Raw genomic sequence first — 19,975 nt, forward strand, 5'->3', positions numbered from 1 at the left:
TTTTTTTTTTTTTTTTTTTTTTGGAGATAGGGTCTCACTCCATTGTCCATACTGGAGTGCAGAGGTGCTATCATGGTTAACTTTAGCCTCAACCTCCCGGGTTCAGGTGACCCTCCCCTCTAAGCTTCCCAGGTAGCTGGGGCTACAGGCACGCACCACCACACCCAGCTAATTTTTTGTGGAGATGGGGTTTTGTCATGTTGCCCAGGCTGGTCTCTAACTCCTGGGTTCAAGTGGTCTGCCCACCTTGGCCTCCCAAAGTGCTGAGATTGCAGGCGTGAGCCACAGGCACCTGGCCAAAAACTAATTCTTTAAAAAGATGATCAAGCAAGACCTTGGCCATGAAAGTTGGAATCTGCTAGGGATTGTGTAACAACTTACCTGCGGGGGAAGAAAAGATGAACAAACTTTAGGGTAGACTGACCAAGAAAAAAAAAGAAACAAGACTCAAGTTACTAGAATCAGAAATGAAAAAGAGGACATTACTACTAATCTTACTGAAATAAATGGATTATAAAGGAATACTATGAACTGTGCCAAAAAATTAAATAACTTACATGAAATGAACAAATTCCAGAACAAAAACTACTAAAACTGACTCGAGAAAAAACAGGTGTGAATAGACCTGTAACAATTGATGAGATTAAATTAGCAATAAAAAACAGCTACCCATAAAGAAAAGGCCCAGATGTTCTCACCACTTAATTATAACAAACATTTAAAAAAGGACTAATACCAATTCTTCATAAACTCTTCTAAAAATCAGAAAAGGAGGCAACATTTCCCAACTCATTTTATGAAAACAGTATTGCCCTGATATAAAAAATATATCACAAATAGAGAAAACTACAGGCAAGTATCACTTATGAATATAGATGCAAAAGTCCATAAAAATATTAGAAAACTTCAAATCAGCAGACAGGCTAGAGACTGGGAGAAAATTTTCACAAAGTACACATCTGATAAAAGACAATTATCTTAACTATACAAAGAATGCTTAAAACTCAACAATAATAAAACAAACAACATGATTTTAAAGCAAGGGAAAAAAAAGAAATATGTGAACAGACACCTCACCAAAAAAGATATACAGACGCAAATAAGCACATGAAAAAATGTTCAACATATCAGTACGGAATTGCAAATTAAAACAATATACCCCTAACACGCCTATTAGAATAGCCAAAATCCAGAACACTGACTATACCAAAACTGCTGAGAAGCGTATGGAGCAAAAGAAACTATCATTTATTGCTGGTGGGAATGCAAAATGGTACAGCCACTCAGGAAAACAGTTCAGCAATTTCTTACAAAACTAAGCATACCATATATAAAGCAGCAATCACACTCCTTGGTATTTATCCAAAGAAGCTGAAAACATACATCCACAAAATAACCTGCATGGAGATATTTATAAACATCTTTATTTTATGTAAACATCTTCATTTACTTATATAAATCTTTATAAGCAGCTTTATTCATAACTGTCAAAACTTGAAAGCAACCAAGATGTCCTTTAGAAGATGAATGGATAAACAAACTGTAGTAATCCAGACGATGGAATATTATTCAGCACTAGAAATAAATTAGCTATCAAGCTACAAAGAGACATGGAGGAAACAAATGCAGATTACTATGTGAAAGAAGCCAGTCTGGAAAGGCTACATACATATGATTACAACTATGACAATCTGAAAAAGGCAAAACTATGGAAAAAGTAAAAAGATCAGTGGCTGCCAGTGCTCACAGGGGAGAAAGGGATGAAGAAACAGGCACAGCACAGGAAATTTTTAGGGCAGTGAAACTATTCTGTATGATACTACAATGGTGAATGCAGGTCATTATATACTTGTCAAAAATCTTTAAAATGCATAACACCAAGAGTGAACCTTGACATAAACTATGCATTTGGGGTAATAATGACATGTCAATGTAGGTTCATCAAAGTTATATAACAAATGTACAACTCTCTTACGGAATGCTGATAGTGGGAGATGCTATGCATGTGTGGAAGCAGGGACATATGGGAACTCACTGTACTTTTTGCTCAATTTTGCTATGAACCTAAAACAGCTCTTTAAAAATATCTTTTTTTCTGGCCAGGTGTGGTGGCTCATGCCTGTAATTCTAGCACTTTGGGAGGCTGAGGCGGGCGGATTACCTGAGGTCAGGAGTTTGAGACCAGCTTGACCAATATAATGAAACTCTGTCGCTACTAAAAATACAAAAATTAGCTGGGCATGGTGGCATGCACCTGTAATCCTAGCTACTCGGGAGGCTGAGACAGGAGAATCGCTTGAATCCAGGAGGTGGAGGATGCAGTGAGCCAAGATTGTGCCATTGCACTCCAGCCTGGGCAACAAGAGCAAAACTCCGTCTCAAAAAAAAAAAAATTTTTCTTTCTAATAAACTAAGGAAGAAAGGAAATTTCAAAATCTACAAAAACCCCCAGGTAGGTAATATCATACTTAATGGCGACAGACTGAATGCTTTCCCCCTTAAGATCAGGAACAAGGCAAAGAAATCTGCTCTCGCCATTTCTATTCAACTTTGCATTACGGATTCTACTCAGAGCATGCATGTTAAAAAAAAAAAAAAATTGAAAGGCATCAGTATTTAAAAGGAAGGTATGAAACTATCCCTATTAGAGGGCCAGGCGCGGTGGCTGATGCCTGTAATCCTAGCACTTTGGGAGGCTGAGGCAGATGGATCACCTGAGGTCAGGAGTTCAAGACCAGCCTAGCCAACATGGCAAAACCCCATCTCTACTAAAAGTACAGAAATTTGCCGGGTGTGGTGGCACATCCCTGTAATCCCAGCTACTAGGGAGGCTGAAGTAGGAGAATCACTTGAACCTGGGAGGCAGAGGTTGCAGTGAGCTGAGGTCATGCCATTGCACTCCACCCTGGTCAACAGAGCGAGACTCTGTCTCAAAAAAAATAAAAAATAAAACTATCCTTATTAGAATATGACATTATCTCATACATAGAAGATCCTAAGGAATCCACTAAAGAATTATTGGAATAGGCTGGGCGCAGTGGCTCACATCTGTAATCCCAAAACTTTGGGAGGCTTAGGCAGGTGGATCACCGGAGGTCAGGAGTTCAAGACCAGCCTGGCCAACATGGCAAAACCCTGTCTCTACTAAAAATACAAAAATTAGCTGGGCATGGTGGCGGGTGCCTGTAATCCCAGCTACTCCATACGCTGAGGCATGAGAATTGCATGAACCTGGGAGGCAGAGGTTGCAGTGAGCCAAGATCGCACGACTGCATCCCAGCCTAGGGAATACAGCAAGACTATCTCAAAAAATAAAATAAAAGAATTATGAGAATAAAATTAATTCAGGAAGATTGATGGGTACAAGGACAATAAAAATCAATGTTATATCTATACACTTGCAATGAATAATCTCAAAATGAAATTAAGAAAAGAATTCCATTTATAACAGAATTAGAAGGAAATAATTTTTTTAAAAAAAAGTACAAAACATACTCTGAAAATTATAAAACGCTATTGAAAGAAATTAAAGATCTAAATCAATGGAAAAACACTTCATGTTCATGAATTAGAAGATAACATTTTTTTCTTTATTAGGGACAGTTTCACTCTATTGCCCAGGGTGGAGTGTAGCGGTGCAATTATAGCTCACTGCGGCCTCAAATTCCTTGGCTCAAGTGATCCTCCTGCCTCAGTATCCTGATTAGCTGGCACTACAGGCACATGCCACCATGCCTGGCTGATTTTTAAATGTTTTGTACAGATGGGTTCTGGCTATGTTTCCCAAGCTGGTCTCAAATTCCTGTCCTCAAGTAATCCTCCCACCTCAACCTCCCAAAGTGCTGGAATTACAGGCATGAGTCATCACACCTTGCCAGTGATAAAACATTAAACATCCTTGAGATACAATTTACATATCATACAATTTACCCATTTAAAGCACACAATTCCCTCAGCCACCAGGCCAAGCCACAAGATTTATCATTCTTATGATGCCAGTGTTACAGAATCTTTGGGGTGTCACTTTTCTGGCCAGAAACATCTGTGGCTGGTGGCACCTGTGACACAGTTTTGCTCAGGCCTGCTGGGCTCGTCCCGCCTATTTGGCCTGGCCGGCTACACTCGGCTCATGCTACTGGCCTGTATCCTATGATGGCCAAGGGAGACTGCATGAAGCAGCAAGGGGTACGTGAGCAAGTGTGGGGTCCGGCCACTGCACAATCAGACATCCTGGCAGCTGCAGCAGGGCACGCAGCCCCAGGTGCCAGCACGGGCATCAGCTCTTTTTCTGTGAGGCTGCAGCTGGACCAAGAACACCACAAGCAGCATCCACAGCTGGCACCAGGGAACACGGTGGCACCCAGAAGTTTGGAGACACCAGGAACTGTAGGCAGGGCCCCAAAGAGGGAGTCACAGCCCTGGCTCAGGGAGCTCCCAGGTCTGGGCTCCCCAAAGGGCTGCAGCTCTTCTTTCCTTCTCTTCAGCTGCAACAAGGTGAGCAAGGGGCATGTCTCAGCCCTGTTTGTGTTACAGCTCTTTTAGCCTCATTCGGCAGGTCCCAAGTTCTTGTCCTGCACCCAAGAAGAATGAGGTACACAGAAAAGTGGAGAGTAAGCAAGATAAAGAGGGGCTTTATTGAGCAATAGAAGAGCTCAGAGGAAACCCAAAGGGGGCAGCTCCTTTCCACAGTCAGGGTATCCCAACAAGTGTTCAGCTCCTAGCAGAGAGGGTGGTTCTTCTCTGCTAGGCAAGTCGTTACTACAAGTGTTCAGCTATCAGCAGAGAGGGTAGCTCCTCTCAGCAGCTGATTATCCCGTCATCTGCACAGCTCTCAGGAGAGAGGAGGCCTGAGAATGGGTGGCTCCTCTTTGCAGACAGGTCATCCCATCATCTCCCCATCATCTCTCCTTCGTCTCTGCAGCTCTCAGTAGAGAGGAGGCCCTAGTATGGGTAGTACCTCTCTGTAGGAAGGTCAACCCATCGTCTCTGCAGCTCTCAGCAAAGAGGAGGTCCTAGAATGGGTGGCACCTCTTTGCAGGAAGGTCATCTTGTCATCTCTGCAGCTCACAGCAGAGAGGAGGCCCTAGAGTGGGTTGCTCCTCTCTGCAGCTGGTCATCCTGACATCTGTTCAGCTCTGGCTGAGCCTGGGGCTTTTATGGGCCTCAGAGGGGAGGATGTGCGTGCCAATTGGTCCACAGGCAGACCCATAAAAGGCACCACAAGTTCCCACTCTGATCCATGCGACTGGCAGCCCAACCTCCAGCGTTCAGGCTTTCCCTGGTCTGAAGGTGGGTCCTCACCAGGGACCCGCCACCTTCCACTGAGGAACCAGTCTACCTCCTGCTGCCATTCATGGTGCCCAGGCTGTAGATGCAAGGGGGCAACTGCAGGCCAGTGCTGAACTGCCCTCAGCCCTGCCTCAGCTTCCCTATGTTTGTCAGTACCCAAAGTCCAGAGGGGGTCAAGGCAGCAGGAGGCTGGCGTGTCAGCAGTTCCCCAAGCATGTGCACACCTGGCCAGGCTATGACAGCACCCAGGCTCGGCCCCAACTTTGCCCCAAGATCAGAGCAGGTGCCAACAGCAGGGAGAAGCCAGGCAGCAGGAGCAGGCACTTCCAAGCCTATGAGAGCAAGGGGGGCCGCCTTCCCAGGCCCCAAGAGTGCAGAGACACCTGGGTCTGCAGCCCCCCAATGATTTGGGCAGCTGCAGCTGCACCCAGTGGGGCAGGACTCCTGCCTGCCCCATAAAGCAGGAGGCCCAGGTCTATACCCACAATTTGGGCAGCTATAGCTGTGCCCAGGAGGGTGGGACTCCAGCCTGCTCCATAAAGCGGGAGGACCGGATCTGCAGCCATGGTTTGGGTGGCTGCAGCTGCACCCGTGGCTCCTGCTGCACCTGGGGATCCTGCTGCACCCAGGGCTCCTGCCTGCTCGTGGAGCAGAAGGCAAGGGTCTGTAGCCGCAGTTTGGGAGACTGCAGCTGCACCCAGGAGGGTGGGTCTCCTGCCTGCTCCATGGAATGAGAGGCCTGGGACTGCAGCCACGGTTTGGCCAGCTGCAGTTGCACCTGGGAGGGTGGGGCTCCCGCCTGCTACCAAGACTCAAGAGCACAGGGATACCCAGGTCTACAGCCATGGCTTAGGCAGCTGCAGCAGGACCCAGGGAGCTCCAACTTGGAAGGGGCGGGGCTCCTGCTTGCCCCTGGCTCCCACCAACTCTATAGACCGTGCAGCCCTGGCCATGTCTCCCTGCTACAGCCAGTGTGATGGCAGCAGCCACTCCAGACGGCCCACCACTGCCATCACCAATACTCCACAAACTAATCTACAGACACGCTGCAATCTCTGTCAGAATCCCAGTTGACTTCTTTGTAAAAATTGGCAAGCTCATTCCAAAATTCATATGGACCAGGCATGGTGGCTCAGACCTATAATCCTAGCACTTTAGGAGGCCAAGGTGGAAGGATCACTTGAGGACAGAAGTTTAAGAACAGCCTCAGAAACATAGTGAAACCTCATCTCTACCAAGAAAAAACAAAGAGTTAAAATTCATAGGGAATTGAAAACATTCAGAATAGGCAGACAATTTTGAAAAATGAAAAGTATGAAGACTCACACTTCCTGATTTTGCCAGTACTGCACAGTGTTGATTGCCAGTTTTGCAAAACTACACAACAACTTTGGTGCAACTTTGCACAAAACTGTAAAACAATGCAATCAAGACCGTGGAGTACTGGTAAAAGGACAAACAGAATTAAGAGTCCAGAAATAAACCCATATATCTATGACCAGCTGATTTTTTTTTTTAATTTTTTTTTTGGAGACAGGATCTCACTCTGTCACCCAGGCTAGGGTGCAGTGGTACAATCATGGCTCACTGCAGCCTCAATCTCCTGGGCTCAAGTGATCCTTCTACCTCAGCCTCCTAAGTAGCTGGGACTACAGGCACACACCACTACACCTGGCTTTTTTTTTTAATAGAGATGGAGTCTCACTGTGTTGTCCAGGCTGGTCTGGAACTCCTGGGCCCGAGTACCCCTCCTGCCTTGGCCTCCCAAAGTGCTGGGATTACAGACATGAGCCACCATGCCCGACAGTCCCACTGATTTCTGACAAGGGTGGCAAGACCATTCAATAAAGAAAGAATAGTCTTTCAATAAATGGTACTGAGACAGCTAGATAGAAACCTACAAAAAATGAAGCTGGACCCCTACCTCACAACATATACAAAACATTAACTCAAAATAGATCAAAGACCTAAATTTAAGAACTAAATCTATAAAACTTTTAGAAGAAAACATGGGGCTAAATCTTCATTACCTTCAATTTGGTAATGGATTCTTAAAGACACCAAAAGAATGAGCAACAAAAGGAAAAACAGATAAATAAAAGTTCATCAAAATTAGTAACTTTTGTGCTTCAATTAAAGACAACTCAACTGGGTGCAGTGACTCATGCCTGTAATCCCAGCTACTTGGGAGGCCAAGGTGGATCGCTTGAGGCCAGGAGTTCAAGCTCAGCCTGGGCAACATGGTAAGATCTCATCTCTAAAAAATAAAAAAAAATACTAGCCGGACATGGTGGCACACAACTGTAGTCTCATCTACTTGGGAGGCTGAGATGGGAGGATTGCTTGTACCCAGCAGTTCAAGGCTGCAGTGAACTATGATCCTGCCACTGCACCCCAGCCTGAGCAACAGAGCAAAACCCTGTCTCTAAAAATAAATAAAGACAACTCAAAGAATAGGGGAAAATATTTCCAAATTATATATCTTATCCAAGTGCCCACTGAAATATGAATAGATTAAACAAAATGTGGTATATACATACAATGGAATGGTATTCAGACTTCAAAAGAAATGAAATTTTGAGATATACTACAACATGGATAACCTTCAACACATTGTGCTAAGTAAAATATGTCAGAAGGACAAATATTGTAGGATTATATGTATATGAAGTTCCTAGAGTAGTCAAATTCCTAGGAAGAGACTGTAGAATGGTGTTTGCAAGGCTAAGGAGAGGGAAGATTGGGGAGTTAGTATGTGATGGGTACAGAGTTTCACTTGGGGAAGATGAAAAAGTACTAGATATGGATGGTGGTGGTGAATGCACAACAATTTTACTTAATGTTACAGGACTGTACATTTAAAATTAGTTAAAATGGCAATTTTTATGTTATGCATATTTTACAATAAAAAATTTAGAATATACAAATCAACAATGAAAGCACAAATACCCATTTTAAAAATGGGCAAAGGGGCTGGGCACGGTGGCTCACGCCTGTAATCCCAGCACTTTGGGAGGCCAAGGCGGGTGAATTGCTTAAGCACAAGAGCTCAAGACCAGCCTGGGCAACAAATTAAGACTCCATCTCTATAAAAAATAAACAAAAATTAGCTGGGCACTGTGGCACACACCCATAGTCTTAGCTACTTGGGAGGCTGAGGTGGGAAGACCATTTGAGCCAGGGAGGTTGAGGGTGCTGTGAGCTGAGATCATGCCACTGCATTCCAGCCTGGGAAACAGAGCAGGACCCTGTCCAAAAAAAAAAAAAGACTGGACAGAGGGTTTGAATAGAAATTTCTCCAAGGAATATATACAAACTACAAATAAGCACATGAAATGATGTTCAACATCATTAGCCTTCAAGCAGTTGAAAACTAAAATCACAATGAGATACTACTTCACATGCACTAGAATGGCTAGAATCAAAAAGTCTGTTATTAACAATGGTTGGCATGGATGTGAAGAACACACAATCTTTATATACTCCTGGTGGAAAAGTAAAATAGTATCTCTACTTTGGAAAACAGTTTGACATTTCCTCAAACAATTTAACATAGTTACCATATAAATCCAGCAATTAGATTCCTAGGTATATACACAAGATAAACAAAAATATATGGCTACACACAAAACTGTATACCAATATTTACAGCCGCATCATTCCTAACAGCCAAAACATGGGAACAAGACAAATGTCCATCAATGGATAAATGGATAAACAAATATGGTCTATACATATAATGGAATATTATGTGGCTATAAAAAGGAATGGAGTACTAATACATGTTACAACAGATATCTTGAATACATTATGCTAAATGAAGGAAATCAGCCACAAAAACACGCATTATATGATGCCATTCATATGAAAGTCCAAAATAGGGAAATAGGCCAGACACAGTGGCTCACGCCTGCAATCCCAGCATTTGGGAACCTGAGGTGGGCAGATGACTTGAGGCCAGGAGTTTGAGACCAGCCTGGCCAACATGGCAAAACCCCGTCTCTACGAAAAATACAAAAATTATCTAGGTGTGGTGGCGCACGCCTGTAATCCCAGCTACTTGGGAGGCCAAGGCACAAGAATCACTTGAACCTGGGAGGCAGAGGTTGCAGTAAGCCAAGATAGCCACTGCACTCCAGCCTGGGCAACAGAACGAGACTCTGTCTCAAAAAAAAATAAAAATAAAAAACTCAAAACAAGAACTAGATTAGTGATTTATTAGAGCTAGGGGGTGACAGCTAAAGGGTATGGAGTTTCTTTTTGAGGTGATAAAAATATTTTAAAATTGACTGTGGTGATGGTTGTACATATGTGTAAATATTAAATATACTAAAAACCACTGAATTTTATACTTTAAATGGATTAATTGTATGGCATGTAAATTATATTTCAATAAGGATGTTTAATGTTTTATTACCAGCCAGGTGCAGTGGCTGATGCCTGTAATCTAAATACTTTGGGAGGCCATGGTGGGAAGATCGCTTGAGGCCAGGAGTCTGAGACCAGCCTGGGCAACAGAGCCAGACCCCGTCTCTACAGAACATTAAAAAATTAGCTGGATATGGTGGCATGTGCCTGTAGTCTTGGCTACTCGAGAGGCTGAGGCAGTCTCGGCTACTCGAGAGGCTGAGGCAGGAGGATCACTTGAGCCTAGGAGTTTGAGGCTGCAGTGAGCTCTAATTGCACCACTGCACTCCAGCCTGGGCAACAGAGCAATATCCTGTTTCTATTTAAAAAGAATTTATTACTCATTAAGTAAATGCAAATTAAAACCACAATGAGATACCATAAATATCAAATGGCTAAAATTTAAAAATAGTATTAACACCCAGTGTTGGCAAGGATGTGGAGAAACTGGATCACTCATACATTGCTGTGGGAATATAAAACAGTACAACCACTCTGGAAAACAGTTCAGGAGTTTCTTTTTAAAAAATGAACATACAAGAGTAGAAAAGATAACTATTAGGTACTAGGCTTAATACCTAAGTGATGAAATAATCTAAACAATAAACCCCAGTGATGCTACCTTACCTATGTGACAAACCTTCACAGGTACCCCTGAACCTAAAAGTTAAAATAAATAAATAAATAAATATCAATCAATAAATAAAAGCACTGATAGAGTCCAATGGAGTAAAAAAAAAAAAAAAAAAAATGCAAATAGGTGCAGTGATTCATGTCTGTAATCCAAGGGCCTCCAGAGGACAAGGCAGGAGGATTACCTGAGGTCAGGAGTTCATAACAAGCCCGGCCAAGATAGTGAGACTCTGTCTCTACCCAAAATAAAATAAAATGTAAATGTAGTTTAATTAATTTAATAAAAATAAATGTGTAACCATCATATGAACTGCAAAATGCACTCCTGGCATTTATTGCAAAGAAATGAAAACATAAATTCATATAAAAACATATATATAAATATTCACCACCAGCTTTAATTGTAACAACTGAAATCAGGAGTCGGCCCAGATTTGCTTTAACAAATAAATGGTTAAACAAACTGTGGTACAGGCCAGGCGCAGTGGCTCACACCTGTAATTCCAGCACTTTGGGAGGCCAAGGTGGGTGGATCACCTGAGGTCAGGAGTTCAAGACCAGCCTGGCCAACATGGTGAAATCCCGTCTCTACTAAAAATACAAAAATTAGCCGGGTGTGGTGGCACATGTCTGTAATCCCAGCTACTCCGGAGGCTGAGGCAGGAGAATCACCTGAACCTGGGAGGCGGAGGTTGCAGTGAGTCAAGATCATGCCACTGCCCTCCAGCCTGGGTGACAAAATGAGACTCCATTTCAATTTAAAAAAAAAAATACAACTGTGGTACAGGTTGCGTATACCTTATCCAAAATGCATGGGACCAGAAATGTTTCAAATTTTGGATTTTTTCAGATTCTAGCATATTTGCACTATTCTGGTTTATTCACATTAGGGATTCAGCATCCCTAATCTGAAAATCCCAAATGTTCCAATGAGCATTTCCTTTGAGTGTCACGTCAGCACTCAAAAGTTTCTGATCTTGGAACAGTTCAGATTTCTGATTCCGGGGTTAAGGATACTCAATCTGTTCATCCATACCATGGAATATTACCCTGCAATTAAAAGGAAAGGATTGTTGATACATAAAACAACCTCAATGAATCTCCACAGAATTATGCCAAGTGAAAACACTCCAACCCCAAAAGATTATTTACTATATAACTCCATTTATTTAACATATTTGAAATGACAAAATTTTCAAAATGGAAGACAGATTAGTGGTTGCCAGGTGTTAAGCATAGGCAGAGGTAGGGGGAGGGAAGTGGGTGTGATTATAAAATGCCAAGATGAGGAATTCTGTGTTGATGAACTATTCTGTATCTCAACTGTGGTGGTAGACGCATGAATCAACCCAGGTAAAAAAAAAATTGTATAGAACTTTAATACACACATACACACACACACACACACACACACACACACACACACACACACACAACTGACGAAATCTTGATTAATAGTTTTATCAATGTCAATATCCTGGTTGTGATATTGTATTCTAGTTTTATATGTTACCATTGAGTGAAACTGCCAAAGTGCATAAGAGCTCTCTCTATATTAGTTATTACAACTGTATGTGAATTTATAATTACAAATGGAAATTTAAGCTTAAAAAAATTCTCAGCAAACTAGGAATAGAGGGGAACTTCCTCAACTTGATAAAGAGCATTTACAAGAAACCTATAAAGCAAACATACTTCACTGTGAAAGACTGAATGTTTTCCCACTAAAATTGGTAACACTAAGAGGATGTCTGCTATCATCATCATTCTTCAGTGTAATACTGGAAAATACAGAAAATCCTAGCTAATATAATGAAGCAAGAAAAGAAATTACAAGGCATACAGATGGAAAGGAAAAAATAAAACTATCCCTATTTGCAGGTGACCTAACTGTCTAAGTAGAAAATCCCAAAGAATCTACAAGAGGGACAAAAATACTATTTAGAACTAATAAGTATGTTAAGCAAGTTCACAGGATACAAGGCCAACATAAAAAGTCAACTGGGCTGGGTGTGGTGGCTCACGCCTGCAATCCCAGCACTTTGGGAAGCCGAGGCAGGCGGATAACCTGAGGTCATGAGTTCAAGACCAGCCTGGCCAACATGGTGAAACCCTGTCTCTACTAAAAATACAAAAATTAGCTAGGCGTGGTGGCAGGTGCCTGTAATCCCAGCTATTCAGGAAGCTGAGGCACAAGAATCACTTGAACCCGGGAGGTGGAAGTTGCTGTGAGCTGAGATCGTACCACTGCACTCCAGCCTGGACAACAAAAGCGAAACTCTGTCTCAAGAAAAAAAACAACAAAAAAAAACAAAAAGTCAACTGAATTTCTATATACCTACAATGAATAAATGGAATCTGAAACTTTATTTTATTTTTATTTTATTTATAATTTTTTTTCTGAGACGGAGTTTTGCTCTTGTTGCCCAGGCTGGAGTGCAATGGCGTGATCTCGGCTCACCACAACCTCCATCTCCCGGGTTCAAGCGATTCTCCTGCCTCAGCCTCCCAAATAGCTGGGATTACAGGCATGTGCCACCATGCCCAGCTAATTTTGTATTTTTAGTAGAGACGGGGTTTCTCCATGTTGGTCAGGCTGGTCTCGAGCTGCCGACCTCAGGTGATCCGCCCACCTCAGCCTCCCAAAGTGCTGGGATTACAGGCGTGAGCCACTGCGCTCGGCCCGGAATCTGAAACTTTAAAACAAAAGAATTTAAAACAGCACTCAAAAACTTGAACTACTTAGGTAAAATTCTCACAAAGTATGTGCAAGATTAGTATACAGATAACTACAAACACTAGGCCAAGTGAGAGTTTCTGTTGACTCCTTTTCTTCCTGAATAAGGTTTAAACATTCCTATCCTTTACATGTATTTGACTGATAACGATCCCATTTTATAGTTGTTTCTTGGAGAAAGGATTCAAGTTTTTCTGTACACTTTTTAATGTTTTCTGTTTTCTACTGGCTCTATTGGCCTATTAGTCAACCATCAAATTCACTGACATTTCTACTGCTACCTTGCATGTCTTGTTAAGTATAATGATTTGTTATTCTGAACTTAGTAATTTATTCAGAAACTAAATTTGGCAGTTCTAGAATTTCAAAATGGTTTTTAACAGTTTCCATTTCTGCACTGAAATTTTCTACCTATCCATTCATCATAAACATATTTGCCTTTTTGTACTCAAGTATGACTAAAATAGCTGCTTTAATATTCTTGTTGCAAAATTCAACAGATAAGTCAGTCTCTATTGATCCCTTTTCCCTTTGATCATGGGTCACATTTCCTTTCTTCATCTACCTAGTATTTTGGACTGGACACTGGACACTATGAAAAATACAGCAAAGACACTGCATTCTTTCTATTCCTACAATGAGTTGACACTTTTGTTAAAACAGATAGTTAGCCAGGCACGATGGCTCGAGCCTGTAATCCCAGCACTTTGGGAGGCCGAGGCAAGTGGATTGCCTGAGGTCAGGAGTTCAAGACCAGCCTGGCCAACATGATGAAACCCCATCTCTATTAAAAATACAAAAATTAGACAAGTGTGGTGGTGGGCGCCGGTAATCCCAGCTACTAGGGAGGCTGAGGCAGGAGAATCGCTTGAACCCAGGAGGCAGAGGTTGCAGGGAGCCGAGACAGCATCACTGCACACCAGCCTAGGCAACAGAGTAAGACCCTGTCTCAAAAAAAAAAAACCAACCAAACAAACAAACAAACAGATAGTTAACTTACTTGAAATGAAACTCCAAACCCTTTCCACTCTGTAGTACCAAACAACTCAAAGCTTTTGTTCTGTTCTTTTAGTCCTCATCAGGCTGTTTGGAATCTGGGGTGCACTTAGGCAACTGGACCAGAGCTATCGGTAGAGTTTTCGTGCAATCTGGTTTTCCCATTCTGTGGCTCTTTTCTAGATGGGATCTCTCTACTCATGTTACAGCTGCTGTGGTCTCCCTAAATTTTTTCCTTGATTTCACATCCAATAAGACAGTAGATTTTTATCCAAGTCTTAACTGCCACAGATGGAGCTAAGAGGATCCTTGGCTGAAGCAAAAAGGATTAAGAATGGGGAATTCAGCCATTGCCACTTCTTCCATGTGTTGACTCCCCTCCAGTTTATCTACTTTGTTGATATCTAGCCTTCAGTAGCTGCCCAGAATTTATAATTGGTATTTGTGAGTGACATCCGTTTGTCCAACTGGAGATACCACTACTGAAGGAGTTCCTCAACTAGTGAACACAGGATTCCGACAACATAACATCATTCTAAAGACAAAAAGAACTTTAAACAAATACTGAACTATAGTTAAGTTTCTTTAATGTGATGGTATGGTTACAACTCTGAAACTGTGAGTACAATGAGGACTAGACAAATGAATACAAATAAACTGGGGAAAGGCCGGGCTTGGTGGCTCATGCCTGTAATCAAAGCACTTTGGGAGGCTGAGGCAGGTGGATCACCTAAAGTCAGGAGTTCCAGACCAGCCTGGCCAACATGGCAAAACCCCGTCTCTACTAAAAATACAAAAATTAGCTGGGCACGGTGGTGCGCACCTGTAGTTCCAGCTACTTAGGAGGCTGAGGCAGGAGAATCACTTGAACCCAGGAGGCGGAGGTTGCAGTCAGCTGAGATGGCGCCACTGCACTCCAGCCTGGGTGACAGAGCGAGACTCCATCTCAAAAAAATAAAAATAAAAATAAATAAATAAATTGGGGATAGGCCGGGCACAGTGGCTCACACTTGTAATCCCAGCACTTTGGGAGGTCGAGGCAGGCGGATCATGAAGTCAAGAGATCAAGACCATCCTGGCCAACATGGTGAAACCCCGTCTCTAATAAAAATACAAAAATTAGCTGGGTATGGTGGCACATGCCTGTAGTCTCAGCTACTTGGTAGGCTGAGGCAGGAGAATCGCTTTAACCTGGGAGGCAGAGGTTGCAGTGATCTGAGATCATGCCACTGCACTCCAGCCTGGCAACAGAGTGAGACTCCGTCTCAAAAAGAATAAATAAATAAAAATAAATAAATTGGTGATAATAGGAACCAGGTTTCTTTCTGTTGGAGAAAGAAGTTAAAAACATGAAAAGGGGAAGTCTAGAAAGAAGACTGGAACTGAATTAAAATTAAAAGTATCAGTATCAACTCATGAAAATATAAAACATATTATTGGCTTTCTCTGTGAAAGAGCTTGGAAACAAAGACATCTTGGTGGCAATGAGCACATCACACACCCTGATCTTGATTTCTAAACACTATATCCCACTAAAAGGAATCAGCACTCTTGCGAAAAATAACTGATTCTAGGGCTGGGGAACAGAGAATGGAAAGCAAGCCTTGAATACTTTGAGGGGACAGAAAGAAAGAAAGTGTTCAAGAAATGATGAGGATTTGTAAAAAGGTCAGCAGGAGCCATCCAGATGGGGCTCCTACTAGCCAAAACTGATACAATTTCAGGATCAAAATAAATAATGACAGAGAATATTCATGGAAAAAAATGTAAGTATATACTGATACAAATAATTGAATAGGTTAGAACATGAACCCCTCCCTTACAATAAAATATCAACTAATAAACACAGAAGGAAAGACAGATTAGAACATCACCATTTTGAACCCATCATAGGAATAAATTATTCAGCTAAGAATCACAAATGTATGCTGTGATAAACAGACCTTCTAGGAATGGCCCACAAGATTCTACACCGCTAATCCCCAGAAACTATCAATGTGATGGCATATCACTCCCATAACTGTGTTATGTAATATGGCACAGGTGATCTTAAACTCAAGAGATAATCAGGAGGAGATGAGAGGGAGAAGGACCTAATCTAATCACATGAATCCTTAAAAACAGAAAAATTTCTCCGGCTGGTAGCAGGTGTCAGCAGAATTAGCAAGCAAAAAGCTAGGTCAGAGAGCTTCAAAGCTTGAGAGAGACTTGATGTGCTATTGCTGGATTTGAAGATGGAGGGCATAATGTGAGAAAAAATGAAGACACCTGAAAAGAGCTAGGAGGGGGTCTTGGCCAATAGTGAGTGAGAAAGAAGGACCTCCAACCTGTTATCATAAGGAACTGAATTCTGCCAACAACCTGAATGAGCTTAGGAATGGATTTTTCTAGTCCTACTAACATCTCGACTTTGACCTTGTGATAGCCTGAGAAGGGTCCAGCAAGGCCCACCGGACTCCGAACCTACAGAACCGTAAAATAACAAATTTGGGTTGTTTTAAGCTGCAAACTTTGTGGTCATTTGCAAAAGAAAACATACTAAGTTTTGACAAAAAAAAAGAATACCTTAGTAATCTCAAAGTGCCCCCCATTAAATTAGTTATTAGTTACAATGGAATAAATCATAACTTTATACCAGGTTTATCTAGCAAACACAACCATATCCAGGGCAAATCACATCATGTGCCATGTAATAGGATGCACGGAGAACAGAACACCACTTTATGTAGTATTCCTGCCAAAAATGTATAACCTGAATCTAACCATAACTAAACAGATAATCCCGAGGGCCATTTGACAAAGTAATACACCTGTACATTTCCAAAAAAGTCATAGTCCCAAAAGGCAGACAAACTGCTTCAGATTTTTAAAAGACCAAAGAAACATGACTACTAAATCTTGAACTGGATCCTGAATTTAAGTGGGAAAAACTTATCTGTGAACATTACTGGAGTAATTGATGAAATAAGAATAGGGACTGTGGCTTAAATAACTTTATGTTATTTAGTCTACCTACCTATTTAGCTTTCCCATTCTTATTCATTACTTCCTGTATTTTGGTGTTGCCATTTCAAATTATTTTCTTTCTCATTTCAGAAAACTTGTAATTTCCTCTAGTGTAGTTATTCACTCTAGTGTAGGTCTGTTGACATCAAGTTCTCACTTTTTGTTTGCCCAGATATGGCTTTATTCCACCCTTCATTTATGAAAGATGTTTTCACTGAATATACAGTACTATGCTGGCAATTACAATCACATGCTGCATAAAGACATTTCACTCAATGACTGACCACATATACATCGGTGGTCCCATAAGATTGTAATAATGTATTTTTACTGTACCTTTTCTATGTTTCCATGTGTTTAGATACACAAATATTTACCATTGTATTCCAATTACCTACAGCATTCACTACAAGAACACGCTGCACAGGTTTGTAGCCTATGAGCAACAGGCTATAACATATAGCCTAGGTGTGTGGTAGCCTATGTAAGTACACTCCATAATGTTTGCACAATGACAAAATCACCCAACAATGCTTTCTCAAAAAAACCTATCCTGGCCGGGCGCAGTAGCTCACGCTTGTAATCCCAGCACTTTGGCAGGCCGAGGCAGGCGGATCACGATGTCAGGAGATCGAGACCATGGTGAAACCCCATCTCTACTAAAAATACAAAAAATTAGCCAGGCGTGGTGGCGGGCGCCTGTAGTCCCAGCTACTCGGAGAGGCTGAGGCAGGAGAATGGCGTGAACCCGGGAGGCGGAGCTTGCAGTGAGCCGAGACTGCGCCACTGCACTCCAGCCTGGGCGACACAGCAAGACTCCGTCTCAAAAAAAACCTATCCCATAGTTAAGCGATACATGACTGTATTTTTCCTTGACATTTTAAAGAAATCATTTCATTGTCATCTGCCTTCTATCATTTCTGTTGTTAAGTGAACTGCCAGTGTTACTGTTATTCCTTTGAAAATAATATACTTTTTTCCTCTGGCTACTTAAGGGATTTTTCTCTTGGCTTATGTTCTTTAGGAGTTTGGTTAGGACATGCCTAGCTGTAGTTTTCTTTATATTTATCCTGCTCAGGGTTCACAAAACTTCTTGAATCTCTAGTTTGATGTCTTTCATCACTTTTTAAAAAATGCTCAGCCCGTATCTCTTCAAATTGGACTTTTTACCAATTCTCTTTCTTCCTGCTAGAACTCTAATTACACATATGGTTGAACTTTTCACTATAACTCTCTTATACTTTTTTTGTACATATTGTGTGTGTCTGTGTGCATGTGTATTGTAGTCACCCTTGAAAACCTGAAAATGCTAACTGTCACATGATACAAAATGTTTTTTAAAAAAGGGAACCAGGTACAATGGCTCATGCTTATAATTTCAGCTACTCAGGAGGCTGAGGCAGGAGAATCATTTGAGGCCAGGAAGTTCAAGACCAGTCAGGACAACACAGCAAGACCATGTCTCTAAAAAAATTTTTTTTGAAAATTAACCAGGCATGGTGGCACACGCCTGTAATCCCAGCTACTGGGGAGGGTGAGGTGAGAAGATTGCTTAAGCCCAAGAAGTTTGAGGCTGCAGTGAGCTATGATTACACCACTACACTCCAGTTTGGGTGACAAAGCAAGACCTCGTCTTTAAAAAAAAAAAAAAATCTTTTTAAAGACAGGGAAGTAGAGAGGAGGTGTTAAGTGGTTTTATTTTAAAAAATAAATACACCAAATCTACTCAGGGATATTATGAAACAACATAAAAATTTAACTCTTATGCTGGGTGTGATGGCTCATGCCTGTTATCCTAGCACTTTGGGAGGCCAACGAGGGCAGATCTCTTGAGTTCCAGACCAGCTTGGCCAACATGGTGAAACCCAGTCTCTACTAAAAATACCAAAATTAGCCAGACATGGTGGCAGACGCCTGTGATCCCAGCTACTCAGGAGGCTGAGGCAGCAGAATAGCTTGAGCCCAGGAGGCAGAAGTTGCAATGAGCCAAGATCATGCCATTGAACTCCAGCCTGGGTGACAGAGCGAGACTCCATCACAAAAATAAAAATAAAAATTTAACTCCTAATACATGAATAATTGCTAGGACAAAACATTCCTATACTACTCCTGCCTCTTCTAATACTATTTTTTCACAGTCAACATTCACTAGCCATTCTATAACACATTTCCATTACATATAAAACCATAAATGCTTCCTTTTCTAAGCTTTCTATACTCATACTTACCAAAATTAAAATCTCCTGTTATCAGATATAGCTAGGATACATAACAGGGGCTTCTATAAAGCTTGCTAATCTGTCATTTCCACAAACTGAAATCTTTTAAAAGCTGCTCTCTGAATAAAATAAATGGTTACCTCCATAAGTGTAAAAAAAAATAGAAAAAAGACTAGAAGGTATAGCACATTCTTTTTCAATTTACCTGTGTTTTGATTCATTGCAAGTCGTGGAGGAGAACTTGTTTCTTCAGATTCTTCTGATGAGTGCGCAAGGAAGTCATGAAGCTTCTGCACCAATGTATTCAACTTGCTTTCACTATTAAAACAAAATTTAAAGAATTCCCTTAATTAGCCTTTCATGTTTTAAATTAATTGTAAAGCTCTAGCAAACTGAAAATATAGCCATACTGTAAGTAGTGTAAGAGTATGCACATTCAAAGTAAAAACTAAGGGAAATGTTACAGCTGTGGGTGTAGAAAGAAAAAATATTAAAGAAAACGAATTTTAGGCCAGGTGTGGTGGCTCATAATAGAGCATGGTGGCTCATGCCTGTGGTCTCAGCTACTCAGGAGGCTGAGGTGGGAGGATGGCTTGAGCCTTGTGAGGCAGAGGTTGCAGTGAGCCGAGATCATGCCACTGCACTCTAGCCAAGGCAACAGTCAGACCCTGTCTCAAAAAAAAAAAAA

The 19,975-nt window shown here is 41.6% G+C and overlaps 1 protein-coding gene across 1 annotated transcript in view; it reads right to left on the minus strand.

Moving 5' to 3' along the window:
- ATRX (ATRX chromatin remodeler) overlaps positions 1-19,620 on the minus strand; it is a 229,616-nt gene extending 209,996 nt beyond the window's left edge. The window contains exon 1 of the mRNA XM_058441328.1: positions 19,493-19,620. Coding sequence (XP_058297311.1) covers positions 19,493-19,508 — 16 coding nt within the window. The 5' untranslated portion in view covers positions 19,509-19,620. The remainder of the gene's footprint in view (positions 1-19,492) is intronic.
- Positions 19,621-19,975: the final 355 nt, after the last annotated feature.

This window comes from Hylobates moloch, unplaced genomic scaffold (assembly GCF_009828535.3).
Source record: "Hylobates moloch isolate HMO894 unplaced genomic scaffold, HMol_V3 SCAFFOLD_7, whole genome shotgun sequence".
NCBI classification, from domain to species: Eukaryota; Metazoa; Chordata; class Mammalia; order Primates; family Hylobatidae; genus Hylobates; species Hylobates moloch.